The 20650-nt window shown below is 36.9% G+C and overlaps 2 protein-coding genes and 1 non-coding gene across 4 annotated transcripts; 2 read left to right on the top strand and 1 right to left on the bottom strand.

Moving 5' to 3' along the window:
* Positions 1-694: 694 nt before the first annotated feature.
* On the bottom strand, positions 695-9448 carry LOC124451450 (F-box only protein 42-like). 2 transcript variants are annotated; one of them, XM_047002062.1, is made up of 5 exons: positions 9008-9325; positions 8766-8883; positions 8127-8223; positions 5829-5885; positions 695-2635 (listed from the first exon to the last, which is right to left on the bottom strand). In XM_047002062.1, the coding sequence occupies exons 1-5, from the start codon at positions 9063-9065 to the stop codon at positions 2222-2224; spliced, it is 744 nt and encodes a 247-aa protein (XP_046858018.1). In that variant the 5' UTR covers positions 9066-9325; the 3' UTR covers positions 695-2221. The 2 variants fall into 2 exon arrangements, with proteins under 2 accessions (XP_046858018.1, XP_046858017.1); XM_047002061.1 differs by having other exon boundaries at positions 8766-9448.
* Positions 3944-4015, top strand: Trnat-agu. The gene has a single exon. It is a non-coding gene; the product is annotated as a tRNA-Thr (tRNA).
* Positions 9449-12639: 3191 nt separating the features above from the next.
* LOC124452129 lies at positions 12640-17295 on the top strand. Its single transcript, XM_047002718.1, has one exon. The coding sequence runs from the start codon at positions 13030-13032 to the stop codon at positions 17293-17295; it is 4266 nt and encodes a 1421-aa protein (XP_046858674.1). The 5' UTR covers positions 12640-13029.
* The last annotated feature ends 3355 nt before the right edge of the window (positions 17296-20650 follow it).

Genomic DNA, 20650 nt, shown 5'->3' with positions numbered 1-20650 from the left:
TGTCATCGTTGGTTGCCAGTTATTCACATTGCAACCTCAGCCATTTTAACTTTTAGGTTATATTTAATATCTAAGATAATTGATTACATGCATCATTCAAACAAAGCAATTAATAAGCCCTTATTAACCGAGCTCGAGGTCTTTAGGGAGAAACATCCGAGCGAAGTTTTTTTGTAAAGATATTTGTGATCGATATTTCTAAGTAAACACTCAGAAAGTAAGGTTATTAAAAGGTTTATTACATGGCAATGACCTGAAACGAAGCTTGCTTTCTTTGTCGTCTTTGCCGTTTTGTACGGGTTGGTTTTCACTTTCTAGTTTTCGTCAGTAAAAAATAAATCGTTTCAAATTGTATTGTCTCGATAGTTAAATTGTTTTCCGAGTATTTTTCCTTCGACTCACATTCGCAAATGGTTTTTTATTTCGCTTTTTTTGCGTTTTGCTGTCTGCTTTATGAAGTTTGTTTACATTTGTCTGTAAAATTATGCGTTTTGAAAAAGATATTTCTCTCAAATGGATAGCCGGAAAAATGCTTGATAAACTTTTCTCATCCACAAAAAAATGAGCAGAACAGGCTTCTGACCAGCTGAGTGCCCTGTGTTTATCAAACTTCCATGGATGGGTAAGGCTACATTGTTAGCTGGAAAGGTATCGAATATGGTATTAGGGAAACGAAGGACAACAAATTCACTGATTTACATGATACAGAAACTTTAATGGTTTCAAAAATAAACAAGCAAACTAATTGCTAAAACGAGAAAGGAAGAATTCTAATATGTGACTAAAGGAGATTTTCTATCTATATTATAGATTCTATAACAACAAAACGCTTAGTGTCATACGTACTTAAAGTGTTTTGGTTCTTGAATCTTACGTAGAATTTTTTATAGAATGCCTATCGCAGTTTACTTTGAGGGAATTTAGTTTTATGTGGTCATTTTGATGAACCAATACACTTCATGCAAAACTTGCAACATATATTTGATATTTCAAATAAACTACTTCGAAGGGGGAATTTTAACAACACGTTTTTCAGCAATCAAAGCATTTTGTAACTACTCTCAGAAAACTTAAAAATTTTAACAGAAATATAGATTGAGTCGTTACTCAAGGATGTACAAAGAAATACAATTCTACCAACATAAATAATGGATGAAATCATTTAAGAGATTTAGCTCATACTTTTGAGGTTTGTAGCTAATTGTATTTGTTACTGTGAATTTATCACATCATAAAGATCAAAGGCATCGTCGTTGAGACAAAGCAAATGAAACAGGTGTTTCAGATGAAATGTTTTTCGTCTTTGATTGGATTCCAACCAAACACCTTGACAATACCTATTTTGGGAGTATTTTAAAACACATCGAGCATACATTATTTTTCATAATAGAAAAAAAGCAGAGAAAAAGAAAAAGAAGTAGAAACGGACGTCAAAATATAAGAGAAAAATTAAAAATGGAAGTGAAACTAGAGCAAAAAGAAAATGGAGGACTATTATTGTGATTAAAATTTTCAATCGTCACAGAATATGGAATATGCAGAAGGTCACTCGTGTCGGAGCCTTTGATGTTTTGCCCTCACGCATGCTGTGCTACGCATATCGGCTGCCATTATTCCTGCAATATATTTAGGGTTTTATATATTCCCAACCACTAAAATGATCAACCATTTCTAAAGTTGAAATGTTGTCGATTTCCTTAAGACGAAAGACGTCATGTTATTGCAGTGGTTAGAAACAAGTGAAAAAGCTTAAGTATCTTGCTGGAATAATGGCTGCCATGAGGAAGCTGGGCACAATTCTGTCACCTTTCTGTTTAATTATCACTCTGTGCTATGGCTCCACCATCCTACCATCCTACCAATGCAAGTTTCAGTTCCATTATCACTCTGTGCTATGGCTCCACCATTTATCATCACTATCCCTACATCAACTACGTACATCATCACTATCCCTATATGAACTACGTATATCATCGCTATCCCTGTATCAATTATATCATCGCCATCCCAATATAAACGATTATCACTCGGGTATTCAAATTTACGCGCAACAAAACTGTGAAAAAAAATCATATGCCTAAAATTCCCAGCGTCTGATTGCACATACGATTTTCAATTCTTCTCAACTAGTGCATAAAAATCGTACAAACGAACAAACCACGAAGTAATCTATTATTACCAACCAAATCACCATAATATCACAACCATTTAAGTTTCCAATTCACCAAAATGGTGACACCATAATGAGGGCATTATGGGTTGTCTGGATGGTCTCCCTGTCCTCAAGTCCACCAAAAATTAGAATCATGTTGTCGCCAACATCTACCGAATGCAAGGACGTCGTTGGAATGGATTGATTGCGGCTGCTTAGCACATTCTTCCAACGACAGCTGTGGCTAGTTTCCAACTCGCAACAATCCAGTAAGTACATTAGCATTGGCGTTTGAGGAGTTTGAAGGTATAAGGCAGCGCTGCGCTTGGTGGGTCGTTTGGGCCTGGAGAAAACCACGACAGTCGTATTGACCATGACGGCAGGATGAGACCACAGTTGTGGCGCTTCGTAAATTTTGTCATTCACAGCAACTTCATGCCACGTCCAACAGTTAACGTTAAGAAGCCAAACGTCTGAAAACTCCTGGGAAATATAAATACGTATGTGATGAATTTTTATTCAAGTAAACAATTTAGCATCTATAACTTCTCAAACAAATCAAAGTGACAATAACGTCAAAATTTTTTTCCAAAATGGAATCTTGGCATTGTTTCTAGTATTATTGCGAAAACAAAAATTCAATTGGTCAAGTTTTTCAGTTTTTATCGCGCTTTAAATTTAGCAAAAAGCGACTTTTGACTGGATCAGGTCCGTGGTAGCTAGAAGCCTGAAACGAGTAAGTTTTTTGACGTCATCCAAGGGAGTCATCGACTATAGTCTATATTTACATTATTCTTTACATACTTTTGCGTTCAATACTTTGATAAGAAACAAATAACATTTGCGGATGGCAAATAGTTGTGTGGCTGTTAAATTGACAAAGATTGTGCCTAAACGACAAGCGACGAAAGGCAAGGGGCGGCGAAGAATATCAGTTGACTTTGATATAAAGGCGAAACAAAACGCGTCTTTTAACCATTTGGAAGGCTAAAGTGTACGTTTCGAGGATTTGGAGCCTGAAGATTACAAGCCCCGTTTTTCAATGTTGCATGATGAAAAGAAAGTAAATCGTATGCAGGCCGTTTGAAATAAAAGGATCGCTAACATCAGTTTATCAAAATACTTTGAGAAAGTGCTACATTGTTTATTATTCAGATGACCTTGTTGTATAACGCAGATTACTATAACCACTCGCTTACGTTCACCGAACAAATTCGTTGATTTTGTATCATTTTTAACGCGTGTAAGCATTTTTTTATATGCTGATTGTAGCCTGCTAACGATTTTTATTAGCGAAAGCTCCGTCTCGCATATATGCTGCTAGACCATTATTATTGTCGCTACCGTCTGTGGTGGTTGTCTTCAGTTTATTATCACGAACATCTCACGAACTATCCAACAACTACTGAACATGTACATCAAATTACGTGCAAGGCAAATAAAGATTATGTCATCTTCGACATTGTAGGAAGTGTCAATTACCTTCAGTTGTTGGATTATATACATAATATAAATTCTAACACGGTTTTACATGCACATGAAAAACATGTGACTTGGACGAGATTTAAACTCGCACCTTCGGGATACTAGTCCGCCGCTCTACCTGTTGAGCTACCAAGCCCACAGAGATTGTAGACGAGTCAAATCTCTTTTAAACTACTTATGGACGAGAGATTCTCGCCGGCTTTGGAATAATGTCGAAACACGGTGCCATCCAGTAAACTGCTATAGTGGCGAGAATCTCTCGTCCATACGCAGTTTAAAAGATTTGACTCGACTCCAATCCCTGTGGGCTTGGTAGCTCAACAGGTAGAGCGGCGGACTAGTATCCCGAAGGTGCGAGTTCAAATCTCGTCCAAGTCACATGTTTTTCATGTGCATGTAAAAAACCGTGTTAGGATTAATATGTTGGATTATTAACATATACATCAAAAATAAGACCAGTATTAGAGTATACATCGGCTGTTTGGGCAGGACTTCCACATTTTTTACAGCAAGAAAATGAACGTGTACAAACACGAAGTCTAAGAATTTTACAACTAGACAAAAACTACTTGATACCTTTGAAAAGCAAGCGTGAACTAGCAACTACCAAAGAGTTCAAAAGGATTATAGTGGAACTTGATCATTCATGCAAATTTTTAGTACCTTGTCCAAAAAGAAAATTCGCACGAGCTGCGTAATAGTAAAACTTATAGTACTTTATCTCGGACTAAACGTCATAAACAATCTTTTATTGCTAGATCTTGTAAAAATATATAATAAAGTTAACATGTAATTCTTAGTATAGTATGATAAATATATAATGTAAAAAGATGGAGCATGATTGAAAACATTTTTATCAGAAAATCAATGTAAATTCATCGCACTTTTTAATCTGAAGATGGATAATAAAAACTTTTCATATTTAACTGCCGGACTAATTCTGTAACTGGTAGCAATTGTCATATAAGCATCTCCTGTCATAAGATAGCGCAGGCAAACACAAAGTCTTTCCCTGGGACCTATTGAATCTCTATTTCTAATATCCTTTTTCTGAATTTGTGGTGCTATCCACGACAAAAAGTCTTCAAAAATCGACGGAGACATTCGAAAACATTGAAAGAAAAATTCATGGTCGTATTGAATAAGATCTTTTAGAAGAAGATGGAATTCTCCATTTACTGCCTTTCTTCGTACACTCGACGAACCCAAAACCTTTTTTTATATTTATAAATTCGCTTTTGTCGTCTTCGAATCGACAGTAAGCGCAAATAATGATTTCTTAACAAAAGTAGCCTTCGACTGTTGACTGCCGCCATTTTTAAACGCACCCCAAATATTTCGTGTGAAAATGAAACGTCAGAATATCGAAGTACTTTGCTTCGCATAAAGTCGATTCGCGCGATTATTTTCTCAAGTGGAAATCCGCCTTTAGAACTTTGCAATAAGTTTGTATTACTTATAAAGAATATGACTATCACGAAATTCCATTGAAAATCAGAAAAAAATTATGAATTAGCCGTCAAATTTTATCACACTTCGTCTACCGCAAATAACATTAGAACATTGCCGACTCCGGACTCCCTTGCATGATGTCAAAAACAAAGCTAGAGACAGTTGATTTGCTGTTACAAAATACGACGTCCGTGGGCCATCAAATACCAAATATAAATCACGATAAAAGTTGAAAGATTTGATAAAATGAATTTCTGTTTTCGCGAAAATACTAGAAATTATGCCTAGATTTCATTTCGCGAAAAATTTTTGATGTTATGGGCACTTTAACAAAATATATATATAGCTAAATATATTTAAAAAGTAATAACACTTTCACTACGCAAGTTCACTCGTCTGTAAGACTAAAAATCCACAATAGCTCAAAGCCCTTCCAACTACAGCTATAATAACGATGCACACCCCCCTGGGAAAATCTGCACCCTCCTGTGAAATGAGCATTTATCTGCCCCTGTAAAAAAGTGGAGTTGAAATGTAGTGATATAAATGGTCGTTGTGGTAAGTTTTTCAGCGAGGAAAAAAACGTTTGAAAGGTAGAGGAATGGGTTAAACCAGTGAACATGAAAAAAGTGTAAACATAAATACACATTTAGTGAAAACAATGAACAAAGCTATCACCATCAGATTGAGCTAGTATCTTACGTAAGTAACTAAGTCAAGAATGGTTGCGCTGTCTTACCGTATTTCTATACCCACAGCCTCCAATTATCAATATGTTTTCATCGCTCACAGTAACCTAAAATTGTAAATATAGCTTAGCAACGCATATACAAACACATTTTCACTAAATTTGATAAAGACGTGACAGCTAACATAGTAAACAGCCGCATTCTAGTGTGTGCTCTGCAGGTCATGATTACAAAACTTTAATGGTTTTGGAGATTCATTTAGTCTTAATTTGTGCATTTGGTACAAGTTTGTGGAAAGTCAATGCACAGTATTACGTAAATTACCATTGCTGTGTGCCTGTGTCATAGATTGTTGTTTTGTTTTATGTTTAATGAAGTAAGATTTGTATTTTGTGTCGGTTTGAGGACAGTTTAGTGTTGAATATACTAGCTATAGTCAAGTTGTTCGAAAATTGTTAACCTTGAACAACTCCCCGATGCGGAGCAGCAATGAGCAAGTGTCATTGCTGCTCCGCATCGTATGTGTGTCAAACCACGCGTCATTTACACACCAGAATATCGGAACACTTGGGAATCTCTCCCTTAACAGGGAAACCTTCCTTATGTCCACCACCATCTGCAATTCTTTCCCATATAAGAAATACATCTCACTCTCCGATTTTAATGACTTCTCAATTCTCTCTTCCTCCTCCGACAATTATGACCTTATGATTCATGAAAGCCTTCTTATATCCAAACTTAAACCCTCTCTTAACACCCAAGGAAACTCAATCCCCCTTCACCTTCTTTAATATACCGCCCTTCTCATTTCATTCCGTCATCTAAACTTCCTACTCCTCTCACATGTAATTTAACACCCTGTAATATATGCTTGTATTTAAAACCTTATGTATATAATTTATCCCAAATAATCTGAAGATGTCTTAAGTTAAAGATGAAACGTAATTATTAAAAAGACCTTTTATCTTTCTTTATTTTATTATTGTGATGGCTTTTTTAAAAGTCTTATGTTGGGCTATTATGTTCATATTGAAAACTCGCTTTCCGCCTGGCAAATCTCTGGCCACGATTTTGTATTTTATTACTTTACAATGAAGGTTTTGGGGATTTCTTCTTTCTCAAGATTGAGTATATACATATATATGGGCGTTCTGTTTGGTAATGAATGTCAAGTTTTTCTTGGCATTAGGAGATCAATTCCTTCGACAAGACTTATCCAGAGAAGTTTTGAGTGGAGAGTAGCCCGATTGCTCGATAGAGAAAATACGTTATATACAGGTATATAATAAAAAATCACGTTCGTCATCACGTGCAAACTTTGGTCAAACTTTGGTCAAACTTTGGTCAGCGGCTGATCTTGATAAAAAAAGCGCGGGAATTTCTCCAAAGTAATTTCTTTAACACTATGCTAATACATATTCTTTCTACGAAATATATTCTTTTACGAAAGACAATATTTCGTTTATTTACGTTGTTATCGATTTTCCATTTTAAAATTGGCATATAATAGAACACTTATTGACACCTTAGGAAACAATGTGCTTCTTTGACCCTCAATCACATTGTTTCCCTTGTCACTCCTTTTTCCCTCAGCTTTGCCTGGGGAAACAATGGTGGTCTCTGGTAAACACAACACACTGTTTCCTTTGGTCCCAGTCATTAAGTGACAATTGTTTCATAGGGTTCAGTATTGACATGTTTTATTAGTTTGAGGAAACTTGATAGGAATGTTGTGTATTTGTTGTGTGTTTGTTAGCATGTGTAGACAAAACCAGTCAATATGTGTCCTGTTCAATATAACATCACTTACACCACATGAAAGGTTGAATAAGGCATCTATCAAATTTGGTCCTTCTATGTAATTGTTCTGTGTTCAATAACTGTAAAAACAATAGACTTCTTAAAAAATTAATAATATAAATGATCGAAATTTTACATAGCAGGACCAAAACTTGTGGGTTGCCTACCAGTGCAGGACTAACATGTGTGGAGGCCTTGGGCAGTCAGCCTGAAAGTTTGAATATTTTGTGTTTGACTGTGAGGTGCTGTGCCTGGGTCTAGTTCACTGAACGTGCGTACATTGGAGAACATGGTACTTCTTAAGGCTGTAGTTTATACTGATATTTGCAGTTAAGTCAAGGAATGTATTTTTATTAAGCTTTTGTTGTAATGAGCACTTTATTATTGAATCAAACTATAACTCTTTCCTTTTAGTTAATCTGGCCCAGCTGGCTACACTACTGAACATATTGTAACTATGAAAGCACAACTTTCATTTCAGAAATATAAATAAACATGTTCAATGTTGAAGCCAATATATATGTAATCTTCATTGTTAATGGAAGTACCTGTGTATGTCCAAAACGCTCAGTAGGTCCTGCTCCAGTAATAGTAGGGAAATACCACCTCTTCTTATTTATATTGAATAAGCAAACATCAGAATATCTAAGGATGTAAAGTGCAATAAATGATGATATAATCACATAATAAGTGGACAAATGAAACAATTGTTTCAGTTACCTAACAATTAAGATGACAAGTTTATTAGAAATCATAATTGTGGTATGTTATGAAGAACAAACAGAGAGTTTATCAAATAACCAAAAATATAATTTGCAGAAACTGCTGTCTGTTATGACAAATATTTTGATTTTCTCCAGTGATTCTTTCTGAGATTACCACTGTGCCATATTAACAATAATAGTTTATTAGCACATTTCCTTGTCGATAAACCTGACCCAGTGCAGTGAGTTATTCCTGGAAAGAATTCACCTTTTTTACAATACTTGCCATGATTTCTCTTGAAATGTACACATTGATTTGATTGAAATGAAAATAGAGTGATTATCTATTGAAGAACAAAGCTGAATTTTGACTTGCTAAATGAGGGCATTGTGTGTTAGGTATGTCTACACATTAACAATACAATACCTCTCTGCATGGTTCTAGTTACCATTTAAAAATTGTCTTTGTTTGTATGTTTGTACCTCCTTTCAGCTTGTGCACCTCCGAATATCACCATGTTTTCACCCACCATAGAACACGAATGTCCAGCTCGCGCGAAGGGCCTCAATGCACCATCCATTATCGGTAACCATTTTTTTTCTGCAAAGTTCAAAATGTGCAGATCATTGTAGAATCGTCCGTTTGCAGTCATCAGTGACCTGGGTGGCTGACAGCAGCCACCAAATAAAACAACATAACTGCATTCCATGTTGCAGAAACTAACCAAGGTCGCACATTCGCGGGGTAGTGGCGTATAGCCGGAAGTGATAAGCTTTGACCATTTTCGTTCAGATAATGAAAACACATAAAAGTCGTTATATACTGTATCTGAAGACGAACATCCACCAAACACACAAAGTTTATCATTTAAAACACACGAGGCGTGCGAAAAACGTGGGGCAGGATTGATACGAGAAGCATTGGTGTACTTCTTCCAATAAACATTTCCAATTTCGACAGATTTCAAGAATATTTGATCTCTCCTTGCACGGATTTGCAAAAGCAGTCGGTTCCATGTTGTGCACACAAGTCGTGCACTATTTTGATCAAACTTCAACCATAAATAGCTTAGGATTTTCTCCAATATTTCTTCAGGTAATTGCATAAACCAATGAAAGTTTTCATTTAACATAGTTTCAAGGCCATTGAGTGGTCAAGACTAATAAATTATAATTGTTAAGTGTGTAGGTAGCACAGGTTTCATGCCTGCATTCAATTCGACAATACTACTGATCTATATAATATTGGACAAGCAGACAATTTTAAATAAAACAAAATAAAACAGATTGCGAATAAAGACATCTCGTTTTCTTGATATTCAAGATGATACAAGAGTTTTAGACAACAGAGTGTGTAAGATTTCGTCTTTATTCCAAAGACATTATCAGACTAATAATTAACAAAGCAGGCTGTGAAACTTTTATATGTTTAGAAGCGGAAGTGACAGTTACGTAATTGACAGAGCTACAAGGCTCAACATTTAGGGAGTATTTTTAAATTTAAAATAGACATAATTTCTTACAGACTTCGAGACCCCTATTAAGTTGTGGCATATTGTATTTTATCAAAAGCGCTTCTAAGATGAGAAGTTGGTTAGGACTATTATTAATTTATTACAGCGATATAAGATTTTGCTGCTACTTGGAATCAGATTACAACGATTAAATCGCACGCGTGTAAGATAAGGGTCGGAGTCAACGTCAAGTGAGAAAAGGTGTGAGATGTAGTTGGCGTCTGGACAAATGAGTAAATGTTGCGAGATAGCACTAGAATTGTTGTAATTAGAAGCATGTTGGGTTAGTCTTGTGTGTAAGTTTTGTTCAGTTTTGTCTATGCACGTTTGACCACAGCCAGGACATTTAAAATTCATATACAACATTGATTTGGAGAGTTTCGGAATTTTGTCCTTTTTGGGACAGAAAATTGATGTCTTTTTTGTTTCATATATGTAGCTATAGGTTTCATGGGGATTTTTAAGCTACGGCGAATTTTACGAAGAAGATTGAAAACTAATGTTCACCCTGTTTGCCTAGATATGGTATTCTAATAAAAATTTTACGGAGGTCGTTGTCAGTATTTTGTTTAGGGGGCTATTTATGGCTGTAATTTTAGTTTTGAGTAAGTGAATCAAGAATTTCCGGACTTTAAGAGGGAAACCATTCCATGACATAAAAGACTTAAGTGTTTGAATTTGTTTGTTGAATAATGCTTAGTTAGAACAAATCTTAAATGCGCGAAAAAATAAAGAATTGATCCAAGTAGTTTTGCGGTTGAAAGGTTCGAAAGAAATTATGTCTATTTTAAATTGAAAAATACTCCCTAATTAATAAGTCTTGTAGCTCTCTCAATTACGTAACTGTCACTTCCGCTTCGTAACATATAAAAGTTTCACAGCCTGCTTTGTAAACTATTAGTCTGATGATGTCTTTGGAATAAAGACGAAGTATTACACAATCTAAGACCTCTTGTATCATCTTGAATATCAAGACAACATCTGTTTTATTTTGTTTTATATAATATTGAAATGTAATGAACTGGAATGATCAGGGGAGAAAGGGGGAGGGTACGGAGGGGGATTTGATGCCGTGTTTTGTTGACAGTGCCAGTCTTTTGTAACTATATTTGCCATTTTTCAAAAAATTAATTTTTCATATCGCTAAATTTTCGCGTATTCATGTGTTTTTCACACAAACAATAATTAGCTTTGACTAAAATTTTGCAAAAAAAAACCGCGCCAAAATATTGCTTTTTCTGAGTTATTGAATATAGTCATTGAGGCTGAAGATATATCATTCTATTTAAACGACCAAAATCTTTCAACACAAAATTTCAACGTTTCCAGAAATTTGAAGAATTACATAGCTATAGAGAAATGTGTTCTATGGTTCTAACACAATGGTTCTGACGCAATGGTCCTATTACAAACATTGTGATGAACAGTTGTTTTTATTTTGTTTTGTTGTGACGTAGCGCGTGCATTTCACGTGATTGACACTTTGGGATTATCACAGAAGGGGGGAGTTGTTGTTAAAAAATAAAAGATTCGAGATGTTGTTGTTGTTGAATTATGTGTTGTTTTGCTTCTTGCGACGACTTCGTTAAAATAAATATGTTCCCTTTTTTTGCTTGCGTTAAAATTAAAGGAAACGATTTATCATGCAAAGTGCATGACATGGCGCCCAACGTGGGGCGGCTTTAACGAAATAAAGTCGCCCATATTCGTTTCTTACGAAAATGTCGACTGAAGACAAGGAAAAATTGGAAAGGCTTCGTGCTAGAAGAAGAGGACATCGCGGAGTGTGTACAAAACTCGAGAAAGAGTCAGTTGAATTGTTATCACAGCCACCACATGATGACCTTGTAGAACGTAGCGAAATCATCGCACAACAACTCGAAAGGAAACTAAAAATATTAAGTGAACTCGACGAAGAAATATTGAACACGTGTGATGTTAATGAAATACAAGGTGAAATCGAGGACTCGGCAGAAATTTCTGATAGAGTTATGAGTATAAAACGAAAAATCGAAAGGTATATTAAATGCGCTAAGAATGACAGTCTCGTTGATACGAATGTCAACGATACCATATCTAACTCGAATTTGACGAACATGTCAAACCCTGGCCAAAACGAAAGTATCGAGAATTCTAACGAAAATTTGGCAAATGCGACGGAAAACTATGGTTTAATCGAAGGTTCAAGTAATCAAGCGACGATCGAACTTGTAAACGAAGGAAATGTAACGAGTGACAACACTACGACGACGGTTCAATTTAAGTCAAATATGCCGAAGCTTCCTAAGCTGGAGCTTCCGAAATATGGTGGCAAGGTTACGGAGTGGAGTTCGTTTTGGGATCTGTATGATTCTGCGATTCACAGTAATCCAAACATTTCGAAGGTAAACAAATTCAACTATCTGAAATCGCTTCTCGAGGGAAACGCAGCGAGGGCCATTAAAGGTCTAACATTAACTAATGCCAATTACGACTCTGCTGTAAAATCTTGAACGATCGCTTCGGGAAACCCAGCAAACCATAGCAGCTCACATGGATGAAATTTTAAAGATTCAAGCTTGTGCCAACGGTAGAACTAGCCAAGTAAGATACATATACGATAAAGTAAGCGTTCATGTACGAGGATTATCGAGTCTTGGCGTTTCTTCTGAACAATATGGTAGTATGCTTATCCCGATTATCATGACTAAATTACCTAGTGACATTCGTCTACAAATTGCCCGAAAATCGTCGGGAGACGTTTGGAAAATTGATGAGTTGTTGGATACAATCAAGACTGAGATCGAGGCACGGGAGATAAGTGAAGGAGTGCAATCAAGTCCACAGCCACAGCATGGAAAAATTCTGGAGGTCAGCACCAAACACCCAGAATACCTACGGTGAACGCCTTTTCGACTCAAAATACTTCAGGTAAACATATTCAATGTGTTTATTGTAAAGAGCCACACTTTTCGGCATCGTGTGATAGAGTAACTGATGTGAATGATCGCAAGAGTATATTGAGGAGAGACAATCGTTGTTTTGTATGCCTGCGAATCGGGCATCTCAGTAAAAATTGCGAGTCAAAGAAGAATTGTAGACGTTGTCATGGGGCTCATCATCAATCGATTTGTGAAGTGATTAAGCCAAGTTTTACGCCTCCTCAACAAAAGAATGCAAATGATCCCAAACTTTCCCCCACTGGAAACAACCTACCAGAAACCAAGGAAGGAAACAACGTTCGCACAGCTACTATGATTGATGGAGATAATTACTTAACGACGAATACGGCAAAAACGCGTAATCAAGTTCTTCTGCAAACAGCTATTACATACGCCAATGGTGGGAATGGTTCCATTCCTATACCTGTTCGCGTGCTTTTGGACAGCGGTAGTCAGCGCACTTATGTCACAAATTCATTAAAAACCCGGCTTGGACTAGTTCCCATCAGAAAAGAAGTTGTTAATTTAAATACCTTTGGCAACCAACATTTCACAAAGCAAAAATGCGACTTGGTTCATTTGTCCCTGAAAGGAAAGAATGGAAATCGAATCATAACAGCTCTTTGCTTCCCAAATATTTGCTCTCCGTTAACAACGACAATTGATCTCAATCATTATCCTCATCTGATGGAGTTGCAGCTTTCCGATACCAATATCCTCTCTGGACGACAGACGGACAGCAACATCGACATTCTAATTGGAGCAGATTATTATTTTGATATCATGACAGGCGAGATTATAAGAGGTGAAGGTGGTCCTGTTGCGATTAATAGTGAATTTGGCTGGATTATCACTGGACAGATGAATGATGGTGAAACTAATTCGAAATTGTCAAACGTTAATTTAATCATCGAAGATTACTCTTTTTCAAAGGAATTTCCGCTTGACAAGAGAGAACCCAAATTACATGAATGCTTGAAACGGTTTTGGGAGATCGAATCAATGGGAATCAAAGAATCCAACGAATCACAGGATCAGGAGTTTCTGAAGAATATACAATATCTGGAGGATGAAGGGAGATATGAAGTGAACTTACCTTGGAAAAGGGAATATATTCCAAAATCAGACTGTTACGGTATGTGTTTGAAACGATTACAACAGTTGAAATCTCGTCTCGATAAAGATAAACCCTTATTGCAAGAATACGATACAATTATCAAAGATCAAGTGAAAAGAGGAATTATTGACCCAGTTCTTGTTGCACATGAAACCGGTTATTTCCTACCCCATCATGGCGTACTTCGAGAAGATAAGGAAACTACAAAACTTCGCGTGGTTTTCGATGGTTCGGCAAGAGCTACTAAGGAAGAGCAGTCACTCAATGATTGCCTTGAAAAGGGACCAAATTTGGTTCCACTTTTATTTGACACTATGATAAACTTTCGAGGCTTCCCCATTGGGCTTGCTGTTGATATCGAAAAGGCTTTTCATCAAATACAAATTGCTCCCGAAGACAGAAAGATGCTGAAGTTTCTTTGGTTTGACGATATTAACCAAGTTCAACCGATGCTAAAGGAATACAAGTTCCGACGCCTACCATTTGGTCTAACCCCAAGTCCTGCAATATTATCTACTGTTATTCGTCACCACGTTTCGAAATACAGGGATGTCGATCCAGAAATAGTCTCCTTATTAATCGAGTCGTTATATGTTGACGATTTCGCTGGAGGAGCTTCTAATGAGGACGAAGCTCTATACATCTATCATAGATCTCGAAAATTAATGAGCGAGGGAGGATTCAAGCTTCGAAAATGGCATTCAAACTCGCAACATGTCCGAAATGTTATCGCGAATGATGAAGATCGACCGTTTGTTGAGGTGGAAAATGAAAAGGGGTCATCATATGTTAAACATATATCAAGTACGATGGTGGAAGACAATTTAGTAAAAACTCCTTCGCCTCATACAGAGCCACAACCTAAGTCCACATCGCAAGAGAACCGTATCAAAATTCTAGGAATCAGCTGGGATGAGAACAGTGACGAGCTGTGTTATGATCTTGACGAGCTAGTGCATTATGCAAAATCACTTCCTGCAACTAAGAGGTCAGTTTTAAAGCTATCTGCGAAAATATTCGATCCTATTGGCCTTTTTGCACCCTTTACTATCAATATGAAGATGTTGTTTCAAACCCTCTGCTCTTCTGACAGTAATTGGGATGAAGATCTGTCTGGCAAGGCCTTATCACGTTGGAATTCTCTCGTTCACGACTTAAGGGCTTTAAGTGACATACGAGTACCGCGTTGTTACTTCCATGGTGGATACGATTCATCTCCGATTCATCAGATACATGGATTTTGCGATGCATCGGAATTTGCCTTTGCCGCAGTTGTATATCTACGAACGGAACATAAAAACGGTGAAATTGAAGTGAATTTAATAGCAGCCAAGACAAGAGTCGCTCCTATCAAACGACAGACCATACCACGACTTGAATTGTTAGGCGCAACTACCTTAGCAAGATTAGTCGATTCGATTGTGAAAGCGTTGACTTCAATAAAATGTATCACTGATATTATCTTATGGACGGATTCATTTACCACATTGTGTTGGATTCGAAATCATAAACTGTGGAAGTCTTATGTACAGAACCGCGTAAACGAAATCAGAAAGTTAACTAGTAGTTATAAATGGAGACATTGCCCTGGGGTAATAAACTCAGCCGACTTGCCTTCTCGTGGGTGTTCCGGAAGTGAACTTGTGCAATCTGGAATCTGGTGGAATGGTCCGCAGTTTCTCCAAGATACTGAAGAAAATTGGCCCGAAGATCTTCAACCTGCAAAATTGGATGAGGACCATTGCTACACAGAGATAATACAAAATCCTCTTCCAATAACACATTCCTTGACGTTAACATCGCTTCCTGACCGTAATTGCATCCACTTGGAGAAGATTATTGACCAAGATAGATATGGTACGAAGAACAAACTACTTCGTGTCACAGCACAAATTTTAAGGTTTATCAAGAAATCAAGAAAGCAACTATGCTCTGTTACGTCTGAGTTGAATGCTAATGAGCTACTCGAAGCTGAGAGATTATGGATCCGAAATATTCAGTCAGCCGCGTTTTCTGACGAGTTACAATGTATTCGAACCGGTCGTAAAAATGTACGAGTTCAACAACTTGGTTTGTTTCTCGATGATGATCAGATTATTCGGTGTGAAGGTCGAATTGCCCACTCTACGTTACCTGATAGTGCAAAACAGCCCATTTTGTTGCCCCCTAAGCATACCTTTTCGAAATTAATTATACGCGACTGTCACAATATAGTACACCACGAAGGAATTAGAGAAACTCTGAATTGCGTTCGAGGAAAATACTGGATCTTGCGTGGTCGAGAGTGCGTCAAGGGTGTTGTGCGTGGATGTATCAAATGCAAGAAATTCGAAGGTAAAGCTTTCCCAACAGCGAAGGAAGCATGTTTGCCATCAAGTCGAGTAAGCGAAGAGCCTCCCTTTTCAAACACCGGTATTGACTTTGCAGGCCCCTTATACGCTACTAACAATCAAGGAATGGATAAGGTATATATCTGTTTGTTCACTTGTGCTTCCACTCGAGCGGTTCATCTTGAACTTGTTTGTTATTTGTCTGTGCTATCGTTTCTGCAAGCTTTCCGAAGGTTTGTCTCACGAAGAGGTTTGCCGTCTAGACTAATATCAGACAATGCCAAGACCTTCAAAAGTGCCTCAAGGGAAGTTGCTAATATACTGAGATCAACTGACATACAACGCGAACTGGCTTCCAAGGGTGTCAATTGGGAATTTATCATTGAAAAGGCACCTTGGCAAGGAGGATTCTACGAACGAATGATACAAAGTACAAAGAGATGTTTAAAGAAAACTCTCGGTCGATCCTCAATGGATTTTGAAGCGCTTAGAACCATTTTGGTAGAAATTGAGGCTACCATTAACAATCGTCCACTTACATATATCTATGATGACCAAGAAGGAATTTCTTACCCTCTGACTCCATCTCAATTAATTTACGGACGGCAAATTACTCTTACGGCTAGTGATCGACAATTTGAAATCATCAGTACGAATCGAACTCTAACCAGAAAGGCGAAATATCAGAAACGTTTGTTAGATCAATTTATTAATCGTTGGAGAACGGAATATCTTTTAAGCGTCAGAGAGACTTCACGCTTACTTCATGGAGCACAGAAGGAGAAGATAGCTGTCGGTGATGTTGTTGTGTTAAAAAATGATCTTTCCCCTCGAATTTTGTGGAAATTGGCAAGAGTTACCGAGCTCATAGTAAGTAAGGATGGTGTTGTTCGAGCAGCAAAGGTCTGTGTTGCGAGTACTACAAAGGGTCGATCGTCAGAACTACGTCGTCCAATACAACAACTGATACCACTTGAGTTGAATATGCCTCCAGCAAATATTGTGGTTCCCAAAACTACTAGTGGAATTGAGTCTAAAGACGAAAACTCTATGAAAACCCGACAACGAAGAACGGCAGCCGTGATTGGAGACCTATTGCGACAGTCAAATAGTAAAAACTCGTGGAAATAAATTGATCAATATGATCAACGTCGGGAGTGTGATGAACAGTTGTTTTTATTTTGTTTTGTTGTGACGTAGCGCGTGCATTTCACGTGATTGACACTTTGGGATTATCACAGAAGGGGGGAGTTGTTGTTAAAAAATAAAAGATTCGAGATGTTGTTGTTGTTGAATTATGTAGTGTTTTTCTTTTGACGACTTCGTTGTAAAAAATAACGATTTTATCATGCAACGTGCATGACAAACATTGTAAGTATATTCACAGCTCAGTATCATGATAAAAGCTCCTTGCCATTTCCACAAACAGTAAAGTGCTGCTAATTTATCATCGATGAAAGGTAAAATAGTGAAGATTTTCTCTCTAAGCAGTCCAATACCCTCACTACATCAGTATTACCAATTCTTCGATTTTATTATTGACAAATAGAGCCGTAGCTGCTCAAGATGCGGTGTTTTTCACTGTAAAAAGCTCGTTTTTTACAGCTAAAACAACGTTTTACTACGCAACAATGACTACGAACTTCCTTGTGCCATTCCCTTACACGGTCAACCTTTGTACTCGTAGTCGTAGTCGTTCTCTTGCTAAAGCTCGCTTTTCAGTAAACGAGGTGGTCTAACAATCAGATCGGTTATAAATTTATTAAATTCTAGTTCATTCATTAATATTAATTAATTCGATTTACGTTAAAAACAGGATGAACCCATTTATTGAGCGCGAGTCAATTACTCCTACGCAAGTCAAAAATGACATAATATAAACACTCACATATCACAAAGGCGTAGTTCATAACGTTGCATGAAGCATTGATGTTGTAAGTTCTTTACAGTTTTAAAACAAAAAATGTGCTAAGTTGAGACTATTTTCATTTCTTTTAAATTAACCAAGAAAAAAATGTCTTCGAATAAACTACGTCTAAAAAGTAAGAATTTAAATCACAGCTGAAAATGAAAACTGAAACAATATCAATTTTTTTGAAATTATCCTTTTTGTGTTTGAAATTACCACGAATTAAGACTTTTTGAGCTAAGGCAGCTAGGTGGTTTACTCGTTTCGAACGCAAATGATATGAGATTTTCTTTTAAAATAAATTTTAGTTTGAAAGTATCCCATTAAAAAAGAATAAAGAAGAAATATTCAATACTCGTACTATTTTTATTTATTATTTTTTGTTTGAGTGTCGTTTTTTCAACGAGACATTTCACACCTTTAGCAATGTTTATGTGAACTGTGTTATCTTAGAATATGAAAAGTATAATGACACAATGAGATAACGTTTGACGCCTAACAATATTGTGTGGAAAAATAGAACGTGCATTACGGTTTTGTTTCGTGATCGTGTACAATTGGCCACTGTTTATGTAGTTGATTTGGACGTTTTCTCCTGTTCTTTTTTTTGGCTTTTTATAATTTTATGAAATTTTTTGAATTTTCAGAAAAATCTAACAAAACAAATTTTTGTTTACACTTTTATTTTTTTATACTGATGATGTTATGTTTTGCATTTTTATAAAATGAACTTTAATGTTTTCGTCTGTTTGTACTGAACCTGGGATTGTGAGTGATAATTAGGTCAATTGCTAGGTTGATGGTTTCAGTAAGTGGTATGTGGGTAAAAAGAATCTTTAGTGGAGTGGTCATCTGGTATGAGTGGTGTTAGTAGAGAACTAAGATACTTAGCTAAATTATAATTGTACGAGTTAATTGATGAAACTATCGGTCGTAGTGGAGGCGATTGTTCTGGTTCTCGTTTCTTGTGAAGTTTCGGTAATCCATAGAAGCGTGAGGGTTGAGAACCTCTGGGGAAGATATCGTTATAAACTTTGTTGTTAATCGAGTCTTTCTTTAGAAGCTTCCTTAACAGTCGTTGCAGTTTGCCTTCACGTGATAGTGTGACGTCTTCTTTGAGTGGGGTAAACTTTGCTGTACTGTTAATTATTTTAAGGGAGGAGTTACGATACATTTGACGATCCGTGATTACAACGCCGTTGCCTTTGTCCGGTTTGAGAATCATAATGTTTGGATTGTTGCGAATGTTTTTAATTATGTGATGTTTTTTGAGGTCAGCTGGTGTCGGGTGATAAGATGAGATGAACGAGTGAGCGATGTGTGCCAGCTCTGTTTTGAGATGCGTTTAGTCTTCTTGATTGCGAATGTTGTGTTTTATAGTTTGCTGGATTTTTTCGAATGTTGCCAGAATGTCGGTTGAGTTGAGTTGTAGTGGTTTAATGCTGAACCCAAGGCCATTTTTCAGGAGTTCTAGTTCTTCGTCTTTTGATTTGTGTAATGATAGATTGGTTAGCGTCTCCTTGTGTGTGAATGGTAGAGTTCTGTTCCTCGTGAGATTACTTAGTTTTTTCCGATGTGTGGTAATTGTCTTTTGTAGGTATTTAGTTATGTTTTTTTTCCAGAGCTTTGTTTAGAATAGTCCAGTCGAGAGAGGATAAATTGTTCCCCAGAGGTTCTCAACCCTCACGCTTCTATGGATTACCGAATCTTCACAAGAAACGAGAACCAGAACAATCGCCTCCACTACGACCGATAGTTTCATCAATTAACTCGTACAATTATAATTTAGCTAAGTATCTTAGTTCTCTACTAACACCACTCATACCAGATGACCACTCCACTAAAGATTCTTTTTACCCACATACCACTTACTGAAACCATCAACCTAGCAATTGACCTAATTATCACTCACAATCCCAGGTTCAGTATAAACAGGACAGACCTCACACAACTGTTTTCAATAGCAACAGCACAGACGCATTTTTTATTTAATGGAAAATTTTATGACCAGACGGACGGTGTTACGATGGGCTCTCCCTTAGCACCCATACTTGCTAACATTTTCATGGGCTCACATGAAGGAAACTGGCTAAACAACTACAACGACCAACACAAATGAAAATTCGAAAATAACAACTCTATACTTCAAATTACTATACATCGGACATTACTCACGACACACACAAACGCAGACTTAAAAACATTAGGTATTGACATTCGACTAATTTTCACATCATTCAAAATCAAAAACCTTTTCTCATTCAAAGACCCAATCCCTGATTCAATTAAATCTATGGTGGTATATGAATTCAATTGCGCGGGATGTAATTTTCGATACATTGGCGAAACTTCGCGCCATTTATCCATGAGAGGGACATACCACATTATCCATCCATCAGGGAACATACCACAACAGACAAAAACTCTCATATCTACCGACACCTTCTTAAATCTCACTCATGTAAAACCAACTATTCACCCTCTTGCTTCAAAATCATTGACACTGCCGACACCTCATTCTCCCTTAAAATCAAAGAAGCACTTCACTTTAACAAAACTAACCCTGACCTCTATGTT

This window comes from Xenia sp. Carnegie-2017, unplaced genomic scaffold (assembly GCF_021976095.1).
Source record: "Xenia sp. Carnegie-2017 unplaced genomic scaffold, XeniaSp_v1 HiC_scaffold_24, whole genome shotgun sequence".
Classification (NCBI taxonomy): Eukaryota; Metazoa; Cnidaria; class Anthozoa; order Malacalcyonacea; family Xeniidae; genus Xenia; species Xenia sp. Carnegie-2017.
Note: the sequence above shows the minus strand (reverse complement) of the source record. Positions and strands in the feature narration are given on the sequence as shown.